Here is a 24,295-nt window from a genome sequence, read left to right as displayed (position 1 = left end):
AAATCCTTAGGAATAAGTTTAATAAAATAAGCATAAAACTTATACTCTGAAAACTTCAAAACATTGTTGAAATTAAATCTAAATAAACACAATGACATCCCATATTCACAGAGCTAAAGACTTAATATTAGGATAGCAATGCTCCCCCAATTGATCTACCCATCAAAGTAATCCCAATGAAAATCCCAGCTGACTTCTTTGCAGAAATTGACAAGCTGATCCTAAAATTCATATGGAAATCTGAGAAACCCAGAATAGTCAAAGTAATCTTGAAAAAGAACAAAGTTGGAAGATGCATACTTCCTGACTTCTAAAGGTACTACAAAACTACAGTAAAGAAGACAGTGTGAGGCTGGGTGCAACAGCTCACACCTGTCATCCTAGCACTTAGGGCGGCTGAGGTGGGAGGATCGCTGGAGGCCAGGAGTTTGAGACCAGCCTGGGCAAGATAGCGAGACCCTGTCACACACACGCAAAAAGTGTGGTACTGGCTTATATAAGGATAGATATGTAGATCAATGGAATAGAATTAGGAGTCCAGAAATAAAGCCATATGTCTATAGTCAACTGATCTTTGACAAGGGTGCCAAGACAATTCAATGGAGGAAATAATAATCTTTTAAACAAACGTTGTTGGGAGAACTGGATAGCCATATGGAAAAGAATGAAATTCAACCCCTAGCTCTCACCATATGTAAAAATTAACTCAAAATGGGCCAAAGAATGAAATGTGGAAGCTAAAAGCACAAAACTCTTAGAAGAAAACACAGGCATAATCTTTGTGATCTTGGATTAGGCACTCGTTTCTTAGATATGAAACCAAAGCACAAGGAACAACAATAAAAAATAAACTGGACATCATTAAAATTAAACTTTTGGCTTCAAAGGGCACTATATCAAGACAGTGAACAGACACAAAGAATGGGAGGACATTTTCTGTGAATTACATATTTGCTAAGGGACTCTTAAAAAGACAAATAACCAAATCTTAAAATAGACAAAATATCTGACTAGATATTTCTCCAAAGAAGATATATAAATGGGCAAAGGCACATGAAAAGATGCTCAACACCATTAGCCATCAGGGCAATGGAACTGAAGCCACAACAAGGTACTACTTCCGATCCACTAGGACAGCTATAATCAAAAATAGGTCATAGCAACTGTTGGTGAGGACGGAGAGAAACACACTGCTCATATACTGCTTGTGGGAAGGTAAAATAGGACAGCCACTGTGAAAAACAGTCCGGCAGTTCCTCTATGATCCTGCAACTCAACTCTAGATACATACCCAAGAGAAATGAAAACATATCCATACAAAAGCTTTACAGGGATGTTCATAGCAGCAATATTCATTAGCAGGCAAAAAGCGGAAAACAACCTAAATGTCCATCAACTGAAGAATGGATAAATAAAAAGTGGTTTATTCATACAATGGAGTATTACTCGGCCATAAAAAGGAATGAAGCTCTCATATATTTTACAACATGAAGGACCCTTTGCTGTGGGTTAAATCACTGTCTCCACTGAAAATATGTTGAAGTGCAAACCCCCAGTATCTGTGAATTTGACCTAATTTGAAAATAAGGTCCTTGCAGATGTAACCAAGTTGATATAAGACAGTACTGGATTAGAGAGGTCCCTAAATCCAATGACTAATGTCCTTATAAGAAGGCTATGTGGAGCTGGGTGCAGTGGCTCACGCCTGTAATCCAACACTTTGGGAGGCTGAAGCGAGTGGATCACCTGAGCTCAGGAGTTGGAGACCAGCCTCGCCAACATGGTGAAACCCTGTCTCTACTAAAAATACAAAAAATTAGCCAGGCGTGGTGGCGGATGCCTGTAATCCCAGCTACCTGGGAGGCTGAGGCAGGAGAATTGCTTGAACCCAGGAGGCGGAGGATGCAGTGAGCCGAGATCGTACCACTGCACTCTAGCCTGGGTTACAGAGCAAGACTCTGTCCAAAAAAAAAGTTATGAGGTAGCTTACGATGGTAATTCCAGCACTCTGAGAGGCTGAGGCGGGAGGATCACATGAGGTCAGGTGTTACAGCTAAGAATGAGCTGTGACTGCACCACTGCAGTCCAGTCCAGGTGACAGAGACCCTGTCTCTTAAAAAAAAATTAAATTAAAAAAAAAAGAAGGCTATGTGAGAACACAGGGACAAACAGACAGGGAGACACACAGAGAGAGCGAGAATGTCACGTGAAGACAGAGACAGAAACAGGAGTGAATGCCAAGGATGGCTGGGAACCATCAGAAGCCTGGAAAGAGGCTTGGAGCAGATCCTTCTCCCAGGAGCTTTCTGAGGGAGTATGGTGCTGCTAACACCAACATTTTGGACTTCTAGCCTACAGAACTATGAGAGCATAAATGTCTGTTGTTCGAAGCCACTCGGTGAGTGGTAATTTGTTACAGCAATTCTAGGAAACTAACACAATCCTGAAAACATTATGCTAAGAGAAAGAAGCCATCAAAAAGGATCATATATTGTATAATTCCATTTATATGAAATGTCCAGAATAGGCAAATCCATGGGGACAGAAAGTAGATTCGTGGTTGCCAAGGGCTGGGGAATGGTGAATTTAGGGAATAACTAGGGGAGTAATGAAAATGTCCTATAATTGGTGATGGATACACAACTCTATGAATATACTAAAGCCAATGGATTATAACAATTAAAAAATCAATTAAAGAAGTGCTCAAGGGCCAGGCACGGTGGCTCACGTCTGTAATCCAACACTTTGGGAGGCTGAGGCGGGCAGATCCCTTGAGCCCAGGAGTTCAACACCAGCCTGGGCAACATGGTAAAACCCCATCTCTAGGAAACAAAAATACAAAAGTAGCCAGGCATGGTGGCGCACACCTGTACTCCAGGTACTCAGGAGGCTGAGGTGGGAGGATCACCGGTGCCCAGGGAGGTTGAGGCTGCAGTAAGCCATGATTGTGTCACTGCACTCTAGCCTGGGCAACACAGCAAGACCCTGTCTCAAAAAAAAAAAAAAAGACAGGGCATGTCAAAAGGACACAAGACCCAAGCTAAAAGAACTCCAAATAATTAAAGCTGGAACAAGTTGAACAATGAAATTAATAATGACAGTACCGTATTGAATTACACCCCAAAGAATATGATTCCAAACTGAAAAAAATTAAATACTTGAATAAATTAAGTGGCGGAAGAAGGGACTGCACTTTCTTAGAGAAAAAGTTCCAATTAATAAATGTAGAATAAATGAGGGAAATACAAAATTGCCACTAAAATATCACAGTAATAATTTTTACAGATAAGATACACCAGTAGACACTAAAATCAGTGGATGAAAGTTTGAGGAAAAACAGGATTTTCTATAGTCTCCAAGATTTTTTTTTTTGGGGGGTGCTGTTGGGCATGGAGTCTTGCTCTGCCACCCAGGCTGGAGTGCAGTGGTGCCATCTCAGCTCAATGCAAACCCCGCCTCCCAGGTTCAAGCTATTCTCCTGTCTCAGCCTTCTGTGTAGCCGGGTCTACAGGCGTGTGCCACCATGCCTGGCTAATTTTTGTATTTTTAGTGGAGACAGGGTTTCACCATGCTGACCAGGCTGGTCCTGAACTCCTGACCTCGTGATCTGCCCGCCTCTGCCTCCCAAAGTGCTGGGATTACAGGCGTGAGCCACCTTGCCCAGCTAGTCTCCAATATTTTTTGAGACAGGGTCTCCTTCTGTCCAAGGCCAATGGTGCAATCATGGCTCACTGCAGCCTCCATTCCCCTCCAGGCTCAAGCCATCCTCCCACCTCAGCCTCCCAAGTAGCTGGGACCACAGGCATGCACCACCAACATAGCTTTTGTGTGTGTGTGTGTGTGTAGAGATGGCGTATCACTATGTTGCCCAGGCTGATCTCAAAATACTGGACTCAAGTGATCCTCCTGCCTCAGCTTTCCAAAGCACTGGGATTACAGGTGTGAGCCACCACATTCAGCCATGTTCATTAATCATAAAGGACAATATAGCAACATTCAGTGGAGAGACCCCCAACCACCACCTTAACATCAAAGTTCACATCACCAGAAATAGGACATGTCGGTATCCAGTAACCTCTGATACAATGCACCGAGAATAAGGTATTGCATGAGACATACTTATACTATAAAACTATTTGTTGTCTAAAATTTGAATTTAACTAGCATCCTGTATTTTTCTTTGCCTAATTTGTCAACCTTGAGAAGGGAAAATCACTTCTATGGTATTTTTTTGCCAAAAACGCATAACTTCAATCCAACCATAAGAAAACCATAGACATGATCCTTTTGTATTTCGTAAGCATGATGATTGGGTTTTCACATACATGTCTGAGAAGTGCCTCTCTCAAACCTTGTTACGTCAGCACATTACCTGTCTTACGTGAAAAAAAAAAAAGAAAAAAAAGAAACAGCAGATAAATACATTCCAAAAAATTACTAACCACGAAGCAAGAAAAGACTGAGAAACTATCATAGGAAAAAGAAATTGATAACAATATACACAGAAATGAACAAGTTAGAATCAAAGCTGGCTCCAGGAGAGACGAAATATCTAAACCAAAGGTTGGCAAACTTTTTCTGTAGGGAGCTAGATACTGAATATTTAAGGCTTTGTGGGCCATTTGAGTAGTTGCAGCTACTCAACTCTCTGCCACTGTAGTGGGAACACAACCATAGAAGACATGTACATGAATGGGCTTGACTGTATTCCAGCAAAACTATTTACAAAAACAGGAAGCAGGCCAGATCTGGCCAAAGGGCCATAGTTTGCTAACCCCTGATCTTAACAGACCATCTTCCATTGAAGAAGTTTTTCAAATAACTAATCCTCTGCTGAAACACCAAGTCTTGTCAATTTAAAAGGATTATTATATCAAACTTTAAAAGATGATTCAAAAGAAATTTTTTTTTTGAAACAGGGTCTTGCTGTGTCACCCAGGCTGGAGTGCAGCAGCATGATCACAGCTCACCACAGCCTCGACTTCCCAGGCTCAAGCAATCCTCCCACCACAGCCTCCTGAGTAGCTAGGACTACAGGTGTGCAGCACCACGCCTGGCTTTTTTTTTTTCTATGTTTCCCTGTCTGGACTCAAACTCCTGGGCTCAAGCAATCCTCCTGCCTCAGCCTCCCAAAGTGCTAAGATTACAGATGTGAGCCACCGTGTCTGGCTCTCAAATTTTTTTACTTTTCATCCCCATTTCACTCTCCCACCCAAATCATTCTGATGTGCTTAGAGTATATCTTTTTGTTTGTATGTGTTCTTGCAAAAAGTAATTGTTTTATATGTTGTATTTATATACTGTATATGTTGTTTAATTTACAAATAGTAATATATCTCATTTTATGGGCGGATCATGAGGTCAGGAGTTCAAGACCAGCCTGGTCAACATAGTAAAAGTCCGTCTCTACTAAAAATACAAAAAAATAAGCTGGGCATGATGGTGGGCACCTGTAGTCCCAGCTACTGGGGAGGCTGAGGCAGGAGAATTTCTTGAGCCCAGGAGTCGGAGGTTGAAGTGAGCTGAGATCGTGCCACTGCACTCCAGCCTTGGCGACACAGCAAGACTCTGTCTCAAAAAAAAAAAAAAAAAAAAAGTTTTTCACTCAGTATTCTGCCTAGGTGTTTAATCTGTTGATTTCGATTCTTGCATAGTATTAATATTTCATGTGTGCAACTACCACATTTTACCTATCCATTCTTCTCAGTGATGGATTTGCAAATGTCCTCCAACTCATTGCCACTTCAAATAAAGTCTTAATAAAAAATTCCTTACATGTTCTCTCATAACCTATGCAAACATTGCTGAGTCATAGGAACCTATAATGGTTCCAATATCCTCAAAGTCCTGCCAAAATCTGGCATCATCTGGCTTCCTAAATTTTGCCAACTTAATAGGTATAAAGTTTTTATTACTTTTTTAACTATTCATAAACCTTGAAAAAGAAAACTACCACCTTTGTTTCCTATTAAAGGAGTATAACAGTAATAACAAAACCTAAAGAATATATTGTGAAAGCAAAAACCACAGAAAAATTCAAATACTGATGCAAAATTCTAAAATATAACTGGACTCCAACAACACATTAAAAGAATAGTATATCAGAATCATAAATATATATTACAGGATTTATTCCAGGAATGCAAGAATAGTTCAATATTAGCCCAAAAATAGATAGATGGATGGATGAATGAATGAAATCATCTCCAAAGACTCTGAAATACCCATTCTGGATAAGAATATGCTATAAAGTAGGAATAGTTGGATATTTCCTTAGTATTGCAAAAATATATCTATCTCAGCTCAAAAGCTATAAAAAAGCCAGGTGTGTTGGCTCACGCCTGTAATCCCAGCACTTTCGGAGGCCGAGATGGATGGATCACCTGAGGTCAGGGGTTCGAGACCAGCCTGGACAACATGGTGAAACCCAATCTCTACTAAAAATACAAAAATTAGCCGGGCATGGTGGCAGGCACCTGTAATCCCAGCTACTCGGGAGGCCAAGGCAGGAGAATTGCTTAAAGTTCGAGGCGAAGGTTGCAGTGAGCTGAGATCACGCCACTGCACTCCAGCCTGGGCAACAGAGCGAGACACCGTCTCAAAAAAAAAAAAAAAAAATTAAGATAGGTACATGTATTAGCAGCTACTAAATTAGTAGTGCAGGTCTAGAGAACCAACCAAAAAAATAGATGCAAAATTAATTCACAGAAATCAATAGCTTTAATACACACAAAATAATCAGAAGATATAAAGGAAGGAAAAAACCTATTTACAAGAGTAACAAAAAACTTAAAATACTTAGAAATAAATCTGACAAGAAATGTGAGAGACATATGAAGAAAACTGTAAAAACATAAAAAGAAAGCTTGAACCTAGTACGTTTTTGGTTAGAAAGCTCTATAGCATAAGACGTGGTTTCTCCCTAAGTCAATCCACATGATCATATTAAAAATAGTAACAAGTTCTTGCAATTGAACTAGACAAGGTGATCCTAAATTGCATATAAAAAATAAACAACAGGCCAGGTGCGGTGGCTCACGCCTGTAATCCCAGAACTTTGGGAGGTTGAGGTAGGCAGATCACTCGAGGTTAGGAGTTTGAGATAAGCCTGGCCAACATGGTGAAACCCTATCTCTACTAAAAATACAAAAATTAGCCAGGCATGGGGGCGGACGCCTGTAATCCCAGCTACTCAGCAGGCTGAGACAGGAGAATCGCTTGAACCCAGGAGGTGGGGGTTGCAGTAAGCTGAGATCACGCCACTGCACTCCAGCCCGAGTGAGAGAGTGAGTCTCCATCTCAAAAAATAAAAAATAAAACAAACAAACAAACAAACAGGCTGGGTGCAGTGGCTCATGCCTGTAATCCCAGCACTTTGTTCAGCTGAGGTGGGCAAATCACCTGAGGTCAAGAGTTTGAGACCAGCCTAGCCAACACCAAAAACCCCATCTCTATTAAAAATACAAGAAAAATTAGCCAGGCATGGAGGGTGATGCATGCCTGTAGTCGCAGGTACTTGGAGTGCTGAGCCAGGAAGAATCGCTTGAACCTGGGAGGCAGAGGTTGCAGTGAGTCAAGATGGCGCCACTGCACTCCAGCCTGAATGACAGAGCAAGACTCCATCTCAAAAAAATAAACAAACAAACAACAGATCAGTAACACAGAGGCACAGCAAGATGGCAGAATAGGACCCGTCAGTGATAGTTCCCCACAGAAACATCAATTTGAACAACTATCCACACAAGAAAATATCTTCACTAGAGCTAGGAAAACCAGTTGACAGATAAAAGTACTAGATTTTACAAGGAGAAAAAGATGCATTAAAGATAACAGGAAGGACAGTCTCATATTATCTGTACCAACCTTCCCCCAACCCTAGGCAGTGATGAGAGACACTGTCCACATGGCAGAAGGAGAGGTTAGTGGACATGGGACTTTGCCTTACAGCCCAGTACTAAGTCTGCCACAGTAATACACAGAACCAGAAAAAACCCCACAGCCTAATTCCAGGCCTGTGACCATGGACAAAGATTGTGGACCCACACTAAGCACCAGAAAAGAATACACCACCCCATCAGGATGAATGCGATTCTCACATCACTGGGCCCCAAACAAATTTCAACATGGTAGCAGCCTGGGCCTTGGGCATGACCCATTTCCACCCTGGTCCAAGAGGCCATAGGCTTCAGGTGTAACCCTGCATAGCATCAGCTGTGGCAGCCACAGGACTGCCCACATCACCTTTCCCTCCAACTGTAGGCAACATGGTGCAGAGAAAGACACCATCTGCTTTGGGGAAGGAGACGGAATTATGCATGAAACTTTTCCTTGGAACCCAGTACCAAGCCCACAACAACAAAACCAGCACCTGGTTCAGGGCCCTGGCCAGCATTACCACACAAGGTGGGGAACTCTCCCTGGGTCTTACTCAGGTCCATCTGGGCCAGGGACACTGGAGTCTATGTTACAGTCCCAGCTACATAGGCTTACAGTGCCCTCTAGTGCTAAGATGGCTACAGTGACCATAGGCTTAGGGAACTCAACAGTCAGGCTCCTTTGAATTCCTGGAAGGCCCTCTGAAAGACAGGTACAAACAAGGCCAGATTGCAAAAACTGGAATAAATATCAATTTCTTCAATGCCCAGATATTGACACACAATGGAAAGCATCAAGAACATTAAGGGAACTATGACCTCACCAAACCAACTAAATAAGGTGCCAGTGATCCATCCTGAAAAGATTGAGAAGTATAATCTAAGACAGGGAATTCGAAATAGTTGTTTTGAGGTAGCCCAACAAACTTCAAGAAAACACAGAGAAATAATTCAGAAATCTAAGAGAGAAACTTTACAAAGAGATTAAAATAATCTTGGCCAGGTGTGGTGGCTCACGCCTGTAATCCCAGCACTTTGGGAGGCCGAGGCAGTCGGATCACCTGAGGTCAGGAGTTCGAGACCAGCCTGACCAACATGGTAAAACCCCATCTCTACTAAAAATACAAAAACAATTAGCCAGGCATTGTGGCAGGTGCCTGTAATCCCAGCTAATCGGGAGGCTGAGGCAGGAGAATTGCTTGAACCCGGAAGGCGGAGGTTGCAGTGAGCCGAGATCACGCCACTGCACTCAAGCCTGGGCAACAAGAGCAAAACTCCATCTCAAAATAAATAAATAAGTAAATAATAATAATAATCTTTAAAAAATCAAACAGAAATCCTGGAGGTGAAACACACTGAACAAACAAAAATGCATCAAAATGCTGTCTCGACAGCAGAAATTATAAAGCAGAAGAATAAATCTGTGAGCTCAAAGACAGGATATTTGAAAATACAGAGGAGGAAAGAAAAAAAAGAATGAAAAAGAACAAAAGAAAGCTTAAAGAATCTGTGGGATAGTGTCAAAAGAACAAATGTGGCCAGGCGCGGTGGCTCACGCCTGTAATCCTAGCACTTTGGGAGGCCGAGGTGGGTGGATCACAGGGTCAGGAGTTCAAAACCAGCCTGACCAACATGGTGAAACCCTGTCTCTACTAAAAATACAAAAAAAAAAAAAAAATCAGCCAGGCGTGGTGGCTGGTACCTATAATCTCAGCTACTTGGGAGGCTGAGGCAGGAGAATTGCTTGAACCCTGGAGGCGGAGGCTGCAGTGGGCAGGGATTGTGCCACTGCACTCCAGCCTGGGTGAACAGTGCAAGACTCCATCTAAAAAAAAAAAAAAAAAAAAAAAAAATGTACAAGTCACTGGCATTCAAGAGGGAGTGCAGAATGAGAACGGAGGGGAGTAGAAAGTTTATTCAAAGCAATAATAACAAGGAACTTTCCAAACCTAGAGAAAAATATAAATATTCACGTACAGAAAGGTAAAAAGTTCCCAATTAAATTTAACGAAATAAGACTACTCCAAGGCATATAATAATCAAATTCTCAAAGGTCAAGGACAAAGAAAAGGTCATAAAACCAGCAAGAGAAGAGAAGCAAATAGGCTAGGTGCGGTGGCTTATGCTTGTAATCCCAACGGTTTAGGAGACTATGGTAGTAGGATTGCTTGAGGCCAGAAGTTCAAGACCAGCCTAGGCAACATAGTGAGACTCCCATTTCTACAAAACACTTAAATTAAATTGTAATTTTTAAAAAAGAAAACAGGCAAATAACAAGTAAAGGAGCTCCAATAGGTCTGGCAACAGACTTCTTGGCAAAAACCTTACAGGCTAGGAGGGAGTGGGATGACAGTCAAAGTGCTGAAGGAAAAAATATCAACCAAGAAAACTTCATCCAGTAAAACTATCCTTCAGACATGAAGAAGAGATGAAAGACTTTCCCAGACAAACGAAAATTGGGGAAATTCATCAACACGAGACCTGTCTTATAACAACTGCTGGGAGGAGCCAAGATGGCCGAATAGGGACAGCTCCGGTCTACAGCTCCCAGCGTGAGCGACGCAGAAGACGGGTGATTTCTGCATTTCCATCTGAGGTACTGGGTTCATCTCACTAGGGAGTGCCAGACAGTGGGCGCAGGACAGTGGGGACAGCGCACCGTGTGCCAGCTGAAGCAGGGCGAGGCATTGCCTCACTCGGGAAGCACAAGGGATCAGGGAGTTCCCTTTCCTGGTCAAGGAAAGGGGTGACAGACGGCACCTGGAAAATCGGGCCACTCCCACCCGAATACTGCGCTTTTCCGACGGGCTTAGGAAACGGCACACCAGGAGATTATATCCCACACCTGGCTCGAAGGGTCCTACGCCCACGGAGTCTCGCTGATTGCTAGCACAGCAGTCTGAGATCAAACTGCAAGGTGGCAGCGAGGCTGGGGGAGGGGTGCCCGCCATTGCCCAGGCTCGCTTAGGTAAACAAAGCAGGCTGGAAGCTCGAACTGGGTGGAGCCCACCACAGCTAAAGGAGGCCTGCCTGCCTCTGTAGGCTCCACCTCTGGGGGCAGGGCACGGACAAAAAGACAGCAGTAACCTCTGCAGACTTAAATGTCCCTGTCTGACAGCTTTGAGGAGAGCAGTGGTTCTCCCAGCACGCAGCTGGAGATCTGAGAACGGGCAGACTGCCTCCTCAAGTGGGTCCCTGACCCCTGACCCCCGAGCAGCCTAACTGGGAGGCACCACCCAGTAGGGGCAGACTGACACCTCATACGGCCGGGTACTCCTCTGAGACAAAACTTCCAGAGGAACGATCAGACAGCAGCATTCGCAGATCACAAAAATCCGCGGTTCTGCAGACACCCCTGCTGATATCCAGGCAAACAGGGTCTGGAGTGGACCTCTAGCAAACTCCAACAGACCTGCAATTGAGGGTCCTGTCTGTTAGAAAGAAAACTAACAAACAGAAAGGACATCCCCACCAAAAACCCATCTGTGCAACACCATTACCAAAGACAGAAAGTAGATAAAACCACAAAGATGGGGAAAAAACAGAGCAGAAAAACTGGAAACTCTAAAAAGCAGAGCACCTCTCCTCCTCCAAAGGAACGCAGTTCCTCACCAGCAACGGAACAAAGCTGGATGGAGAATGACTTTGACGAGTTGAGAGAAGAAGGCTTCAGACGATCAAACTACTCCGAGCTACAGGAGGAAATTCAAACCAAAGGCAAAGAAGTTGAAAACTTTGAAAAAACTTTAGACGAATGTATAACTAGAATAACCAATACAGAGAAGTGTTTAAAGGAGCTGATGGAGCTGAAAGCCAAGGCTCGAGAACTACGTGAAGAATGCAGAAGCCTCAGGAGCCGATGCCACCAACTGGAAGAAAGAGTATCAGTGATGGAAGATGAAATGAATGAAATGAAGCGAAAAGGGAAGTGTAGAAAAAAAAGAATAAAAAGAAGCGAACAAAGCCTCCAAGAAATGTGAGACTATGTGAAAAGACCAAATCTACGTCTGATTGGTGTACCTGAAAGTGACGGGGAGAATGGAACCAAGTTGGAAAACACTTTGCAGGATATTATCCAGGAAAACTTCCCCAATCTAGCAAGGCAGGCCAACATTCAGATTCAGGAAATACAGAGAACACCACAAAGATACTCCTAGAGAAGAGCAACTCCAAGACACATAATTGTCAGATTCACCAAAGTTGAAATGAAGGAAAAAATGTTAAGGGCAGCCAGAGAGAAAGGTCGGGTTACCCTCAAAGGGAAGCCCATCAGACTAACAGCTGATCTCTCGGCAGAAACTCTACAAGCCAGAAGAGAGTGGGGGCCAATATTCAACATTCTTAGAGAAAAGAATTTTCAACCCAGAAATTCATATCCAGCCAAACTAAGCCTCATAAGTGAAGGAGAAATAAAATACTTTACAGACAAGCAAATGCTGAGAGATTTTGTCACCACCAGGCCTGCCCTAAAAGAGCTCCTGAAGGAAGCACTAAACATGGAAAGGCACAACCGCTACCAGCCGCTGCAAAATCATGCCAAAATGTAAAGACCATAGAGACTAGGAAGAAACTGCATCAACTAACGAGCAAAATAACCAGCTAACATCATAATGACAGGATCAAATTCACACATAACAATATTAACTTTAAATGTAAATGGACTAAATGGTCCAATTAAAAGACACAGACTGGCAAATTGGATAAAGAGTCAAGACCCATAAGTGTGCTGTATTCAGGAAACTCATCTCACGTGCAGAGATACACATAGGCTCAAAATAAAAGGATGGAGGAAGATCTACCAAGCAAATGGAAAACAAAAAAAGGCAGGGGTTGCAATCCTCGTCTCTGATAAAACAAACTTTAAACCAACAAAGATCAAAAGAGACAAAGAAGGCCATTACATAATGGTAAAGGGATCAATTCAACAAGAAGAGCTAACTATCCTAAATATATATGCACCCAATACAGGAGCACCCAGAGTCCTAAAGCAAGTCCTGAGTGACCTACAAAGAGACTTAGACTCCCACACAATAATAATGGGAGACTTTAACACCCCACTGTCAACATTAGACAGATCAACGAGACAGAAAGTTAACAAGGACACCCAGGAATTGAACTCAGCTCTGCACCAAGCGGACCTAACAGACATCTACAGAACTCTCCACCCCAAATCAACAGAATATACATTTTTTTCAGCACCACACCACACCTATTCCAAAATTGACCACGTAGTTGGAAGTAAAGCTCTCCTCAGCAAATGTAAAAGAACAGAAATTATAACAAACTGTCTCTCAGACCACAGTGCAATCAAACTAGAACTCAGGATTAAGAAACTCACTCAAAACCGCTCAACTACATGGAAACTGAACAACCTGCTCCTGAATGACTACTGGGTACATAACGAAATGAAGGCAGAAATAAAGACGTTCTTTGAAACCAACGAGAACAAAGACACAACGTACCAGAAACTCTGGGACACATTCAAAGCAGTGTGGAGAGGGAAGTTTATAGCACTAAATGCCCACAAGAGAAAGCAGGAAAGATCCAAAATTGACACCCTAACATCACAATTAAAAGAACTAGAAAAGCAAGAGCAAACACATTCAAAAGCTAGCAGAAGGCAAGAAATAACTAAAATCAGAGCAGAACTGAAGGAAATAGAGACACAAAAAACCCTTCAAAAAATTAATGAATGCAGGAGCTGGTTTTTTGAAAGGATCAACAAAACTGATAGACCGCTAACAAGACTAATAAAGAAAAAAAGAGAGAGGAATCAAATAGACGCAATAAAAAATGATAAAGGGGATATCACCACTGATCCCACAGAAATACAAACTACCATCAGAGAATACTACAAACACCTCTATGCAAATAAACTAGAAAATCTAGAGAAAATGGATAAATTCCTGGACACATACACTCTCCCAAGACTAAAACAGGAAGAAGTTGAATCACTGAATAGACCAATAACAGGCTCTGAAATTGTGGCAATAATCAATAGCTTACCAACCAAAAAGAGTCCAGGACCAGATGGATTCACAGCCGAATTCTACCAGAGGTACAAGGAGGAACTGGTATCATTCCTTCTGAAACTATTCCAAACAATAGAAAAAGAGGGAATCCTCCCTAACTCATTTTATAAGGCCAGCATCATCCTGATACCAAAGCCTGGCAGAGACACAACCAAAAAGGAGAATTTTAGACCAATATCCTTGATGAACATTGATGCAAAAATCCTCAATAAAATACTGGCAAACCGAATCCAGCGGCACATCAAAAAGCTTATCCACCATGATCAAGTGGGCTTCATCCCTGGGATGCAAGCCTGGTTCAATATATGCAAATCAATAAATGTAATCCAGCATATAAACAGAACCAAAGACAAAAACCACATGATTATCTCAACAGATGCAGAAAAGGCCTTTGACAAAATTCCACAACCCTTCATGCTAAAAACTCTCAATAAATTAGGTATTGATGGGATGTATCTCAAAATAATAAGAGCTATCTATGAGAAACCCACAGCCAATATCATACTGAATGGGCAAAAACTGGAAGCCTTCCCTATGAAAACTGGCACAAGACAGGGATGCCCTCTCTCACCACTCCTATTCAACATAGTGTTGGAAGCTCTGGCCAGGGCAATTAGGCAGGAGAAGGAAATAAAGGGTATTCAATTAGGAAAAGAGGAAGTCAAATTGTCCTTGTTTGCAGATGACATGATTGTATATCTAGAAAACCCCATTGTCTCAGCCCAAAATCTCCTTAAGCTGATAAGCAACTTCAGCAAAGTCTCAGGATACAAAATCAATGTACAAAAATCACAAGCATTCTTATACACCAATAACAGACAAACAGAGAGCCAAATCATGAGTGAACTCCCATTCACAATTGCTTCAAAGAGAATAAAATACTTAGGAATCCAACTTACAAGGGATGTGAAGGACTTCTTCAAGGAGAACTACAAACCACTGCTCAATGAAATAAAAGAGGATACAAACAAATGGAAGAACATTCCATGCTCATGGGTAGGAAGAATCAATATTGTGAAAATGGCCATACTTCCCAAGGTAATTTATAGATTCAATGCCATCCCCATCAAGCTACCAATGACTTTCTTCACAGAATTGGAAAAAACTACCTTAAAGTTCATATGGAACCAAAAAAGAGCCCACATTGCCAAGTCAATCCTAAGCCAAAAGAACAAAGCTGGAGGCATCACTCTACCTGACTGCAAACTATACTACAAGGCTACAGTAACCAAAACAGCATGGTACTGGTACCAAAACAGAGATCTAGATCAATGGAACAGAACAGAGCCCTCAGAAATAATGCCACATATCTACAACTACCTGATCTTTGACAAACCTGAGAAAAACAAGCAATGGGGAAAGGATTCCCTATTTAATAAATGGTGCTGGGAAAACTGGCTAGCCATATGTAGAAAGCTGAAACTGGATCCCTTCCTTACACCTTATACAAAAATTAATTCAAGATGGATTAAAGACTTAAACGTTAGACCTAAAACCATAAAAACCCTAGAAGAAAACCTAGGCATTACCATTCAGGACATAGGCATAGGCAAGGACTTCATGTCTAAAACACCAAAAGCAATGGCAACAAAAGCCAAAATTGACAAATGGGATCTAATTAAACTAAAGAGCTTCTGCACAGCAAAAGAAACTACCAGCAGAGTGAACAGGCAACCTACAAATTGGGAGAAAATTTTTGCAACCTACTCATCTGACAAAGGGCTAATATCCAGAATCGACAATGAACTCAAACAAATTTACAAGAAAAAAACAAACAACCCCATCAAAAAGTGGGCGAAGGATATGAACAGACACTTCTCAAAAGAAGACATTTATGCAGCCAAAAGACACATGAAAAAATGCTCATCATCACTGGCCATCAGAGAAATGCAAATCAAAACCACAATGAGATACCATCTCATACCAGTTAGAATGGCGATCATTAAAAAGTCAGGAAACAACAGGTGCTGGAGAGGATGTGGAGAAATAGGAACACTTTTACACTGTTGGTGGGACTGTAAACTAGTTCAACCATTGTGGAAGTCAGTATGGCAATTCCTCAAGGATCTAGAACTAGAAATACCATTTGATCCAGCCATCCCATTACTGGGTATATACCCAAAGGACTATAAATCATGCTGCTATAAAGACACATGCACATGCATGTTTATTGCAGCACTATTCACAATAGCAAAGACTTGGAACAAACCCAAATGTCCAACAATGATAGACTGGATTAAGAAAATGTGGCACATATATACCATGGAATACTATGCAACCATAAAAAATGATGAGTTCATGTCCTTTGTAGGGACATGGATGAAATTGGAAATCATCATTCTCAGTAAACTATCGCAAGGACAAAAAACCAAACACCGCACGTTCTCACTCATAGATGGGAATTGAACAATGAGAACACATGGACACAGGAAGGGGAACATCACACTCTGGGGACTGTTGTGGAGTGGGGGGAGGGGGGACGGATGGCATTAGGAGATATACCTAATGCTAAATGGCAAGTTAATGGGTGCAGCACACCAGCATGGCACATGTATACATATGTAACTAACCTGCACATTGTGCACATGTACCCTAAAACTTAAAAGTATAATAATAATAATTTAAAAAAACTAAAAAAAAAAAAAAAAAAAGAAAAAAAAAACAACTGCTAAAGGCAGTTCTTCAATCTGAAAGAAAAGGATGCTTATGTGTAACAAGCAAACATCTGAAAGTATAAAACTCACTGGTAAAACTAAGTACACAGACAAATTCAGAATACTCTAATATTATAACTGTGATAGATAGACCACTCCTATCTTTGCTATGAAGAATAAAAGACAAAACAATTAAAAATAATAACAACAGGCCGGGCGCGGTGGCTCATGCCTGTAATCCCAACACTTTGGGAGGCCGAGGTAGGCAGATCAAGAGGTCAGGAGTTGGAGACCAGCCTGGCCAACATAGCGAAATTCCGTCTCTATTTTCTACTAAAAATACAAAAATTAGCCAGGCATGGTGGTGCACGCCTGTAATCCCAGCTACTCAGGAGGCTGAGGCAGGAGAATCATTTGAACCCGGGAGGCAGAGTTTGCAGTGAACCGAGATCGTGCCACTGTACTCCAGCTTGGGTGACAGAGCAAGACTCTGACTGAAAAAAAAAAAAAAAAAATTTAATCGTATTTGTTCTGTAACTGGGAAGATAAACTAGTAACTGACATTATCATTGTGGAGTCTGCTGAAAGGGCTGGTTTCTGTTTAGCCCTTAGGGAAGAACGCCTAATATCTGTTAGCGAGGAAGGGGATATAAGGAGGTGTGTCCAACCTCCCATCAGGTCATGGTCATGCATTCAGCTTTTTTTTTTTTTTTTTTTTTTTTTTTTGAGTCAGAGTCTCACACTGTCACCTGCACTGGAGTGCAATGACGATCTCGGGTCACTCCAACCTCCACCCTCCCGGGTCCAAGCAATTCTCCTGCCTCAGCCTCCCAGGAAGCTGGGATTACAGGTGCATGCCGCCACGCCTGGCTAATTTTTTGTATTTTTAGTAGAGATGGGGTTTCACTATGTCAGGCAAGCTGGTCTCGAACTCCTGACTTTGTGATTCGCCTGCCTCAGCCTCCCAAAGTGCTGGGATTACAGGCGTGAGCCACCGTGCCTGGCCAGGGCATTTATTTCAACATCTTCTGTTGGTCATGCGCTCAGCTTTTAAGGTTTCTCTGGGGTCTCCCTGGCTGAGAGGAGGTCTGTTCAGTCAGTTGGAGGCTTAGAATTTTACTTTTATTTATCAATCAACATACAAAAATCAGTAGTGTTTCTATAGACCAAAAGCAAACTATCTGAAAAGGAAAGCAAGAACACAATCCCATTTATAATAGCTACAAAAAAATAAAGTCCCTAGGAATAAACTTAACCAAAGAGGTGAAAGATCTCTACAACGAAAACTGTAAAACACGGATGAAAGAAATTAAAGATGACATGAATCAGTGGAAAGATATCCCATGTTCATGGATTGGAAGAATATTGTTAAAATGTCCATATCACCCAAAGCAATCTACAGATTCAATGCAATCTCTATCAAAATACTAATAACATTCTTCACAGAAAAAACAATCCTAAAATTCATATGGACCCACAAAAGACCCCAAAGAGCCAAAGAAATTCTGAGCAAAACAAAGCTGGAGGCATCACAGTACCTGACTTCAAAAAATACTACCAAGCTATAGTAATCAAAACAGCATGGCACTGGCATAAAAACTGACACATAGACTAAAGGAACAGAACAGAGAACACAGAAATCCACACATTTACAGCCAAGTGATTTTTGACAAAGACACTAAGAACACACAAAGGAGAAAGCACAATCTCTGTGATAAATGATGCTGAGAAAACTGGATATCCACATACAGAAGCATGAAACTAGACCCCTATCTCTTACCATATACAAAAAGGATCAAAAACTTAAATCTTACACCAGAAAATATGAAACTACAAGAAGAAAACATAGGAGAAATGCTTTATGACATTGGATTGGGCAAAGAATTTTTGGATAAGACCTCAAGAGCACAAGTAACAAAAGCAAAAATAGACAAATGAGGTTACATCAAACTAAAAAGATTCTGCACAGCTAAGGAAAAAAGAGTGAAGAGACACCCCACAGAATGGGAGAATGTATTTGCAAACTATGCATATGACAAAGGTTAATATCCAGAATATATAAGGAATTCAAATAATAGCAAAAAATCCCAAAGAATCCAACTTTAAAATGGGCAAAAACCTGATTTCACATTTCTCCAAAAAAGACATTCAAATGGCCAACAGGTGTATGAAAAAAATGCTCAACATCACTAGTTTTTAGGGAAATCCAAATCAAAACTACAATGAAATATCACTTCGCTCCATCTAAATGACTATAATAAAAAGACAAAAAACAACAAATGCTGGTAAGGATGTAGACAAAGGGGAACTCTTATACACTGTTGGTAGAAATGTAAATTAATACAGCCATTATGGCAAACAGTATGAAGGTTTCTCAAAAAACTAAAGCAGAACTACCATATGATCCAGCAATTCCACCGCTAGGTATATAGCCAGTGAAAATGAAATCAGTATGTCAAAGAGATATCTACACTCCCATATTTATTGCAGCACTACTCACAATAACCAAGAGATGAAATCAACCTAAATGTTTACGGATGAATGGGCAAAGAAAATGTGGCATATATACACAATGGAATACTATTCAGTCATAAAACAGAATAAAATTGTCATTTGTGGCAACATGGATGAACCCAGGGACATTATACTAAGTGAAAGACACCAGGCATAGACAGACAACCACCATGTGATCTTACTCATATGTGGAATCTAAAAAAGTTGATCTCTCACGCCTGTAACCCCAGCGCTTTGAGAGGCTGTGGCAGGTGGATCACCTGAGGTCGGGAGTTTGAGACCAGCCTAGCTAACATGGTGAAAACCCATCTCTCCTAAAAATACAAAAATTAGTTGGGTTTGGTGGTGGGCGCTTGTAATTCTAGCTACTCGGGAAGCTGAGGCATGAGAATCGCTTGAACCTGGGAGACGGAGGTTGCAGTGAGCCAAGATTGCACCATTGCACTCCAGCTTGGGCAACAGAGTGAGACTCTGCCTCAAAAATAAATAAATAATGAAAATAAAAAAGTTAGCCAGGCGCAGTGGCTCATGTCTGTAATCCCAGCATTTTGGGAGGCCAAGGCAGGCAGATCACGAGGTCAGGAGATCGAGACCATCCTGGCTAACATGGTGAAACCCCATCTCCACTAAAACTACAAAAAATTAGCTGGGCGTGGTGGCGGGCACCTGTAGTCCCAGCTACTCAGGAGGCTGAGGCAGGAGAATGGCGTGAACCCGGGAGGCGGAGCTTGCAGTGAGCCGAGATTGCACCACTGCACTCCAGCCTGGTGACAGAGCAGGACTCCATCTCAAAAAAAAAAAAAAAGAAAAAGAAAAAAGTTGATCTCATAGAAGAAGAAAGTAAAATAGTGGTTACCAGAGGCTGGGGAGGGGATCAGGAAGAGGGAATGGGGAGTGGTTGGTCAACAGGTACAAAGTTAGAAAGGAAGAATAAGTTCTGGTGTTCTATTACACAATAGGGTGACTATAGCTAATAACAATGTAATGTATATTTCAAGTTGGCTAGAAAGGGTTTTATGTTATCACCACAAAGAAATGATAAATGTTTAAAGTGATGGATGTGCTAATTGCCTGATTTGATCATTATGCAATGCATACGTGTATTGAAACATCACAGTGTACCTCATAAATATTTACATTACGTGTCAATTATAATAAAATAAGACAACTTTTTTTAATAAACAAGAAAGAATACTCTGGTAAACTCAGAAAGAGAAGAGCAATGAGGGTAGTGGTGGACTAACACTACCGCGGGGTAGAATCTATTCTAAGCCTTGGTATAAGGAAAGGGGACCCCTTAAACTGGTGAGGCAAAGATAAACTGTCTAACAAGCATTACAGGGACAACTGGATAGCCATCTGGAAAGAACACAATCGGATCCATACCTCATATGAAAATGACTCCAAAAGGAACAAAGACTTAAATATGAAAAATAAAATCACAGAAGTTCTAGAAGAAACCATGGAAGAAATTCTTTATAATTTTGGATTGAAGAATGTGTTTCTAGTTATTATTTATAACCTAGATACCATAAAAGGAAAACTGACAAATATATCTGCCTGCATGGCCTCAAACAAAATAAGCAAAGTCAAAAGAGAAGGAAGCACTGGGAAAAAAATATTTCTAGTTCATATCAGTCAAAGGGCTATTCTTGCTAAAATATAAAGAACTCTCGAAATTGGTAACAGAAAAAGATAAATGAGCAAAGGATATGAACAGATGGCTCATGAAAAAGGAAATACAAATATTTAAGCATATGAGAAAAATGAGATACAATTTTCAGCAAAAAATCCAAACATTTGATAACATGTTGGTGAGAGTGTGGGAAAAGGTAAACTCTCAGCTATTATTGGTGGGAGTATAAATTAGCTCATCTGTGAGAGAAAATAGTACCTATCAAAAATTTAAATGTATATACTCTTTGTACAAGTGCTCTTCTGGGAATTTATCCCACAAATATATTTGCCTATGTACAAAATGATACGTGAATAAAGTTATTCACTGTAGTATTGTTGATAACAGCAAAAGTCTGAAAGCAACCCCAGTTAGAATACTGGTTAAATGACGGTGCAACTCTACAATGGAATGCTATGCAGCAATGAAAAAAAATGAGAAAGTTCTCTGCATATTCAAATAGAGTTCCAAATTATACTGAGTGAAAAAAATATATAAGGTATAGGACACTGGCATAATATGCTTTATTTTGTATGTATAAAGATCCCTAGGAGGATACCTTCCAAGAAACAACACTGCTTTCCTTGGGTGGGGTGAGGGAGAGGAACTAGGTACACTGAGGGCGGGGACGGGTATTTCCCTGTATCCCTTTTACAGGTTGAGTAACCCTTCTCCAAAATGCGTGGGACCAGAAGTGTTTTGGACTTCGAATTTTTTTGGATTTTGGAAAATTTGCATATGCATAAGGAGATATGAGGGGACAGGATCCATGTCAAAATACAAAATTTATGTTGGATATATACCTTATACACATGACCTGAAGGTAATTTCATATAGTGTTTTAAATAATTTTGTGCATGAAACCAAGTTTTGACTGTGTTTCAACTCAACGTGTCACAGGAGGTCAGGTATAGAATTTTCCACTTCTGGTGTCACAGTGCTCAAAACGTTTTAGATTTTGGAGTATTTTGAATTTCTGATATTTGGATTAGGGATGCTCAACCTGTATGTGTATATGTTTGTGCCCTTTCTACTATATGAATATATTATCTATATAAAACATCAAACTTAAAAACATGCAATAAAAGAGAAAAAAAGAAACACTATTCAGCTGTTAAAAAGAAGGCCAGGCATGGTAGCTAACACCTGTAATCCCAGCGTTTTAGGAGGCAGAGGTGGGCAGATAGCTTGAGCCCAGGAGTTTGAGACTAACCTGGGCAACATGGCAAAACCCTGGCTCTTAAAATAACTAAATAAAAGAAGTCAGCACTAGATTTACTGATATGCAATGATATCCCAAAGATATTTTTAAAAGGAAAAGCAAAGTGAGAAAGTGAGTACAGTATACTCCTACTCATCTGCTTTACAAAAAGATGTATATATATCATCCCTGGAAATATACACCAAACTGGGGTAAATGACTGCTTCTGGGGAAAGCAAATAGGAGACTCAAACATGTGCCTGACATTGGATGTCCTTTGCTACTGTTTAAACATTATTTTGTTAAATGACGTTGTATTTGTAAAATGAATTTCAAATGTTCATCCCCATCCAGATCTTACCTACGAGCTCTATATTTCCAGCTGCTCCATCTGGATTTCTCACAGACACCTTCAACTCAGTAAGTACAAACCTGAACTCATCATCTTCCACACAAAACCTGGTTCTCCCTCCAGTGTTCCTTGTCATTGTTCACATGATCACCTTTCAGCTGCTCAAGTCAAAAGTGTGTGCTGTTCTCAACTCCCCGCTTTTCCTTCCTCTAACACCCAACCAGTCACCAAGTCCTGTAGATCTCTCTCTCCATCACATCCACCTCTGTTCGTCTTCACTAGCAGTGCCCTAAAGCAAGCAATCGTCTCTCAGCACTGCCGTGGTCATCTAGTCTCCCACAGCTGCTCCTGCCTCCTTTTCTTACTATCCAGTCATTCTACTCCCCTACTTAGAAGTTTTCTATTACTTTCAGCAGCCTTTTCACTTTTGGGAAGTAACACAATGAGATGGATTAGAAAGGGGCCAGAACTCTCATTTTAGTCCACATGATTTTCTCATTTTCCCGTCTCGCTCTTTACATTCCAACCACACTAACCTTCATTGAGTTCCTCAAACTCTTCGTCCTCAAGGCCTCAGTTGCTAGGTCCACATCTCTCCCAATAACAGCACCACTAAGCTTTTACTGCATTAACTACCTCTTATCCTTTTAGTCTCAGTTTAAACACATTCTCTTTGGAGTATCTCTATGACCTTCTAGACTAAATCAGACCCCTGGTTTTATGCTGGTTTAGCAACCCTCCTTCAAACAATTTACTGCAACAATAACTAAACAATAAAATCAGTTGTTTAATATTTATCCCTCAAACAGTCTAAGGACAAGAACAGTTTTGCTCACCGCTGTATCCTAAAATAATACCCACGGAATAAACATTTGTTAAATGAATGAACAGAAGGAGCAGGGGGCAGAACTAAATGGAAAACCAAAGGCCTGCACATAAGAAGGGCTCATGTCAGCAGTGGCCTCCAGGAGGCACAGCGTCCTGCTCAAACTCTTGCCTCGGCAGTCCAGGCCCCTGGCTCATTCCCAACATCTGCCTACTTACCACATTCTCTGGGGACTGGAGCTGGCCTGACAAGGCTGGGCTGCTATTATAGCCAGAGGTCATGCCAGACGAGAGGCTTCCATTAGAGCTGGCGCACAGGGAGCTGGAGTTGGCCAAGGTATGTAGTTTATCCTCTTCCTGGGAAGGACAAATCACCATTAACCAGCTTCTGATGCACCCTCACTTTCCCCAGGCCATGCCTTCTCCTACCCAAAGCCACCCCTTCCCTGCTCACCTCTACTGCTCCTTCACCCACCTCCCAGGGCCTCTCTGACTTAGCCTCACATGCCCTGGCTTCCTTAAAGCCACCACTGCTCGTATTTCCCCACACCCTGCACCTCACACCAAAGCCTCTTCCTCCCAGGCCGTGGCCTGGGGAAAGGAGCTGGTGTGATGATGTAAAGACAGTGAGCCCAGCTTTGAGTTGACAACAGGGGTCCCACAGCCTCCTCCAAATGTTATGTATGTCCCAAGACTCAGAGGCGGCCACGGTGAAGGTAGACCAGTCTGAGGTCCAGGCCTATCCTGAAATCAGAGGCATGCCCTACTCCACACCTTCAATAGCTGGGAAATGATCTGCTGGTGGATTCTCAGCTTCTCTTGTTCAGTCCGCTCCCGCAGTTGGTCTCGGGCCCGGGCAATCTCCACCTTGGCCTCCTCGTGGGCCTGCTGGTAGTCTTGCAGCATCAACTCTACGTCAGAGGGTGTGTGAGCCGACCTTGACACTGACTCTGGGCTCCTGACGAAGATCACAGGGTGGAAAAAACATGGTCGGTGGGTGACAGTCCTGGTCTGTCCATCCAAGGCTAGCTTGGGTGATACCATCTTCTTAAAAGACCCATCCTCCATTTGCCCACAGGGTTTTAAAGTTTGATTTTTTAGCCTCAGGAGAGGTTGCTGGACAGAGAGAACCAAGCCACCTTGAGACCCAGGCCTGCAAACCTGCATA

The 24,295-nt window shown here is 41.7% G+C and overlaps 1 protein-coding gene and 1 non-coding gene across 10 annotated transcripts in view; one reads left to right on the top strand and one right to left on the bottom strand.

Annotated features, from left to right (window-relative positions):
- Nucleotides 1-24,295, bottom strand: part of STARD9 (StAR related lipid transfer domain containing 9) — a 151,442-nt gene that overhangs the window by 7,801 nt on the left and 119,346 nt on the right. For all 9 annotated transcript variants that reach the window (XM_063652147.1, XM_063652149.1, XM_054452108.2 and 6 more), the window contains 2 exons: nt 23,902-24,085; nt 23,347-23,484 (listed from right to left, as the gene is read on the bottom strand). In XM_063652147.1, coding sequence (XP_063508217.1) covers nt 23,347-23,484; nt 23,902-24,085 — 322 coding nt within the window. The remainder of the gene's footprint in view (nt 1-23,346; nt 23,485-23,901; nt 24,086-24,295) is intronic.
- On the top strand, nt 4,282-4,382 carry LOC129014929 (small nucleolar RNA U13). Its single transcript, XR_008494447.1, has one exon. It is a non-coding gene; the product is annotated as a small nucleolar RNA U13 (small nucleolar RNA).

Source organism: Pongo pygmaeus, chromosome 16 (genome assembly GCF_028885625.2).
Source record: "Pongo pygmaeus isolate AG05252 chromosome 16, NHGRI_mPonPyg2-v2.0_pri, whole genome shotgun sequence".
In the NCBI taxonomy this organism is placed as follows: domain Eukaryota; kingdom Metazoa; phylum Chordata; class Mammalia; order Primates; family Hominidae; genus Pongo; species Pongo pygmaeus.
Note: the sequence above shows the minus strand (reverse complement) of the source record. Positions and strands in the feature narration are given on the sequence as shown.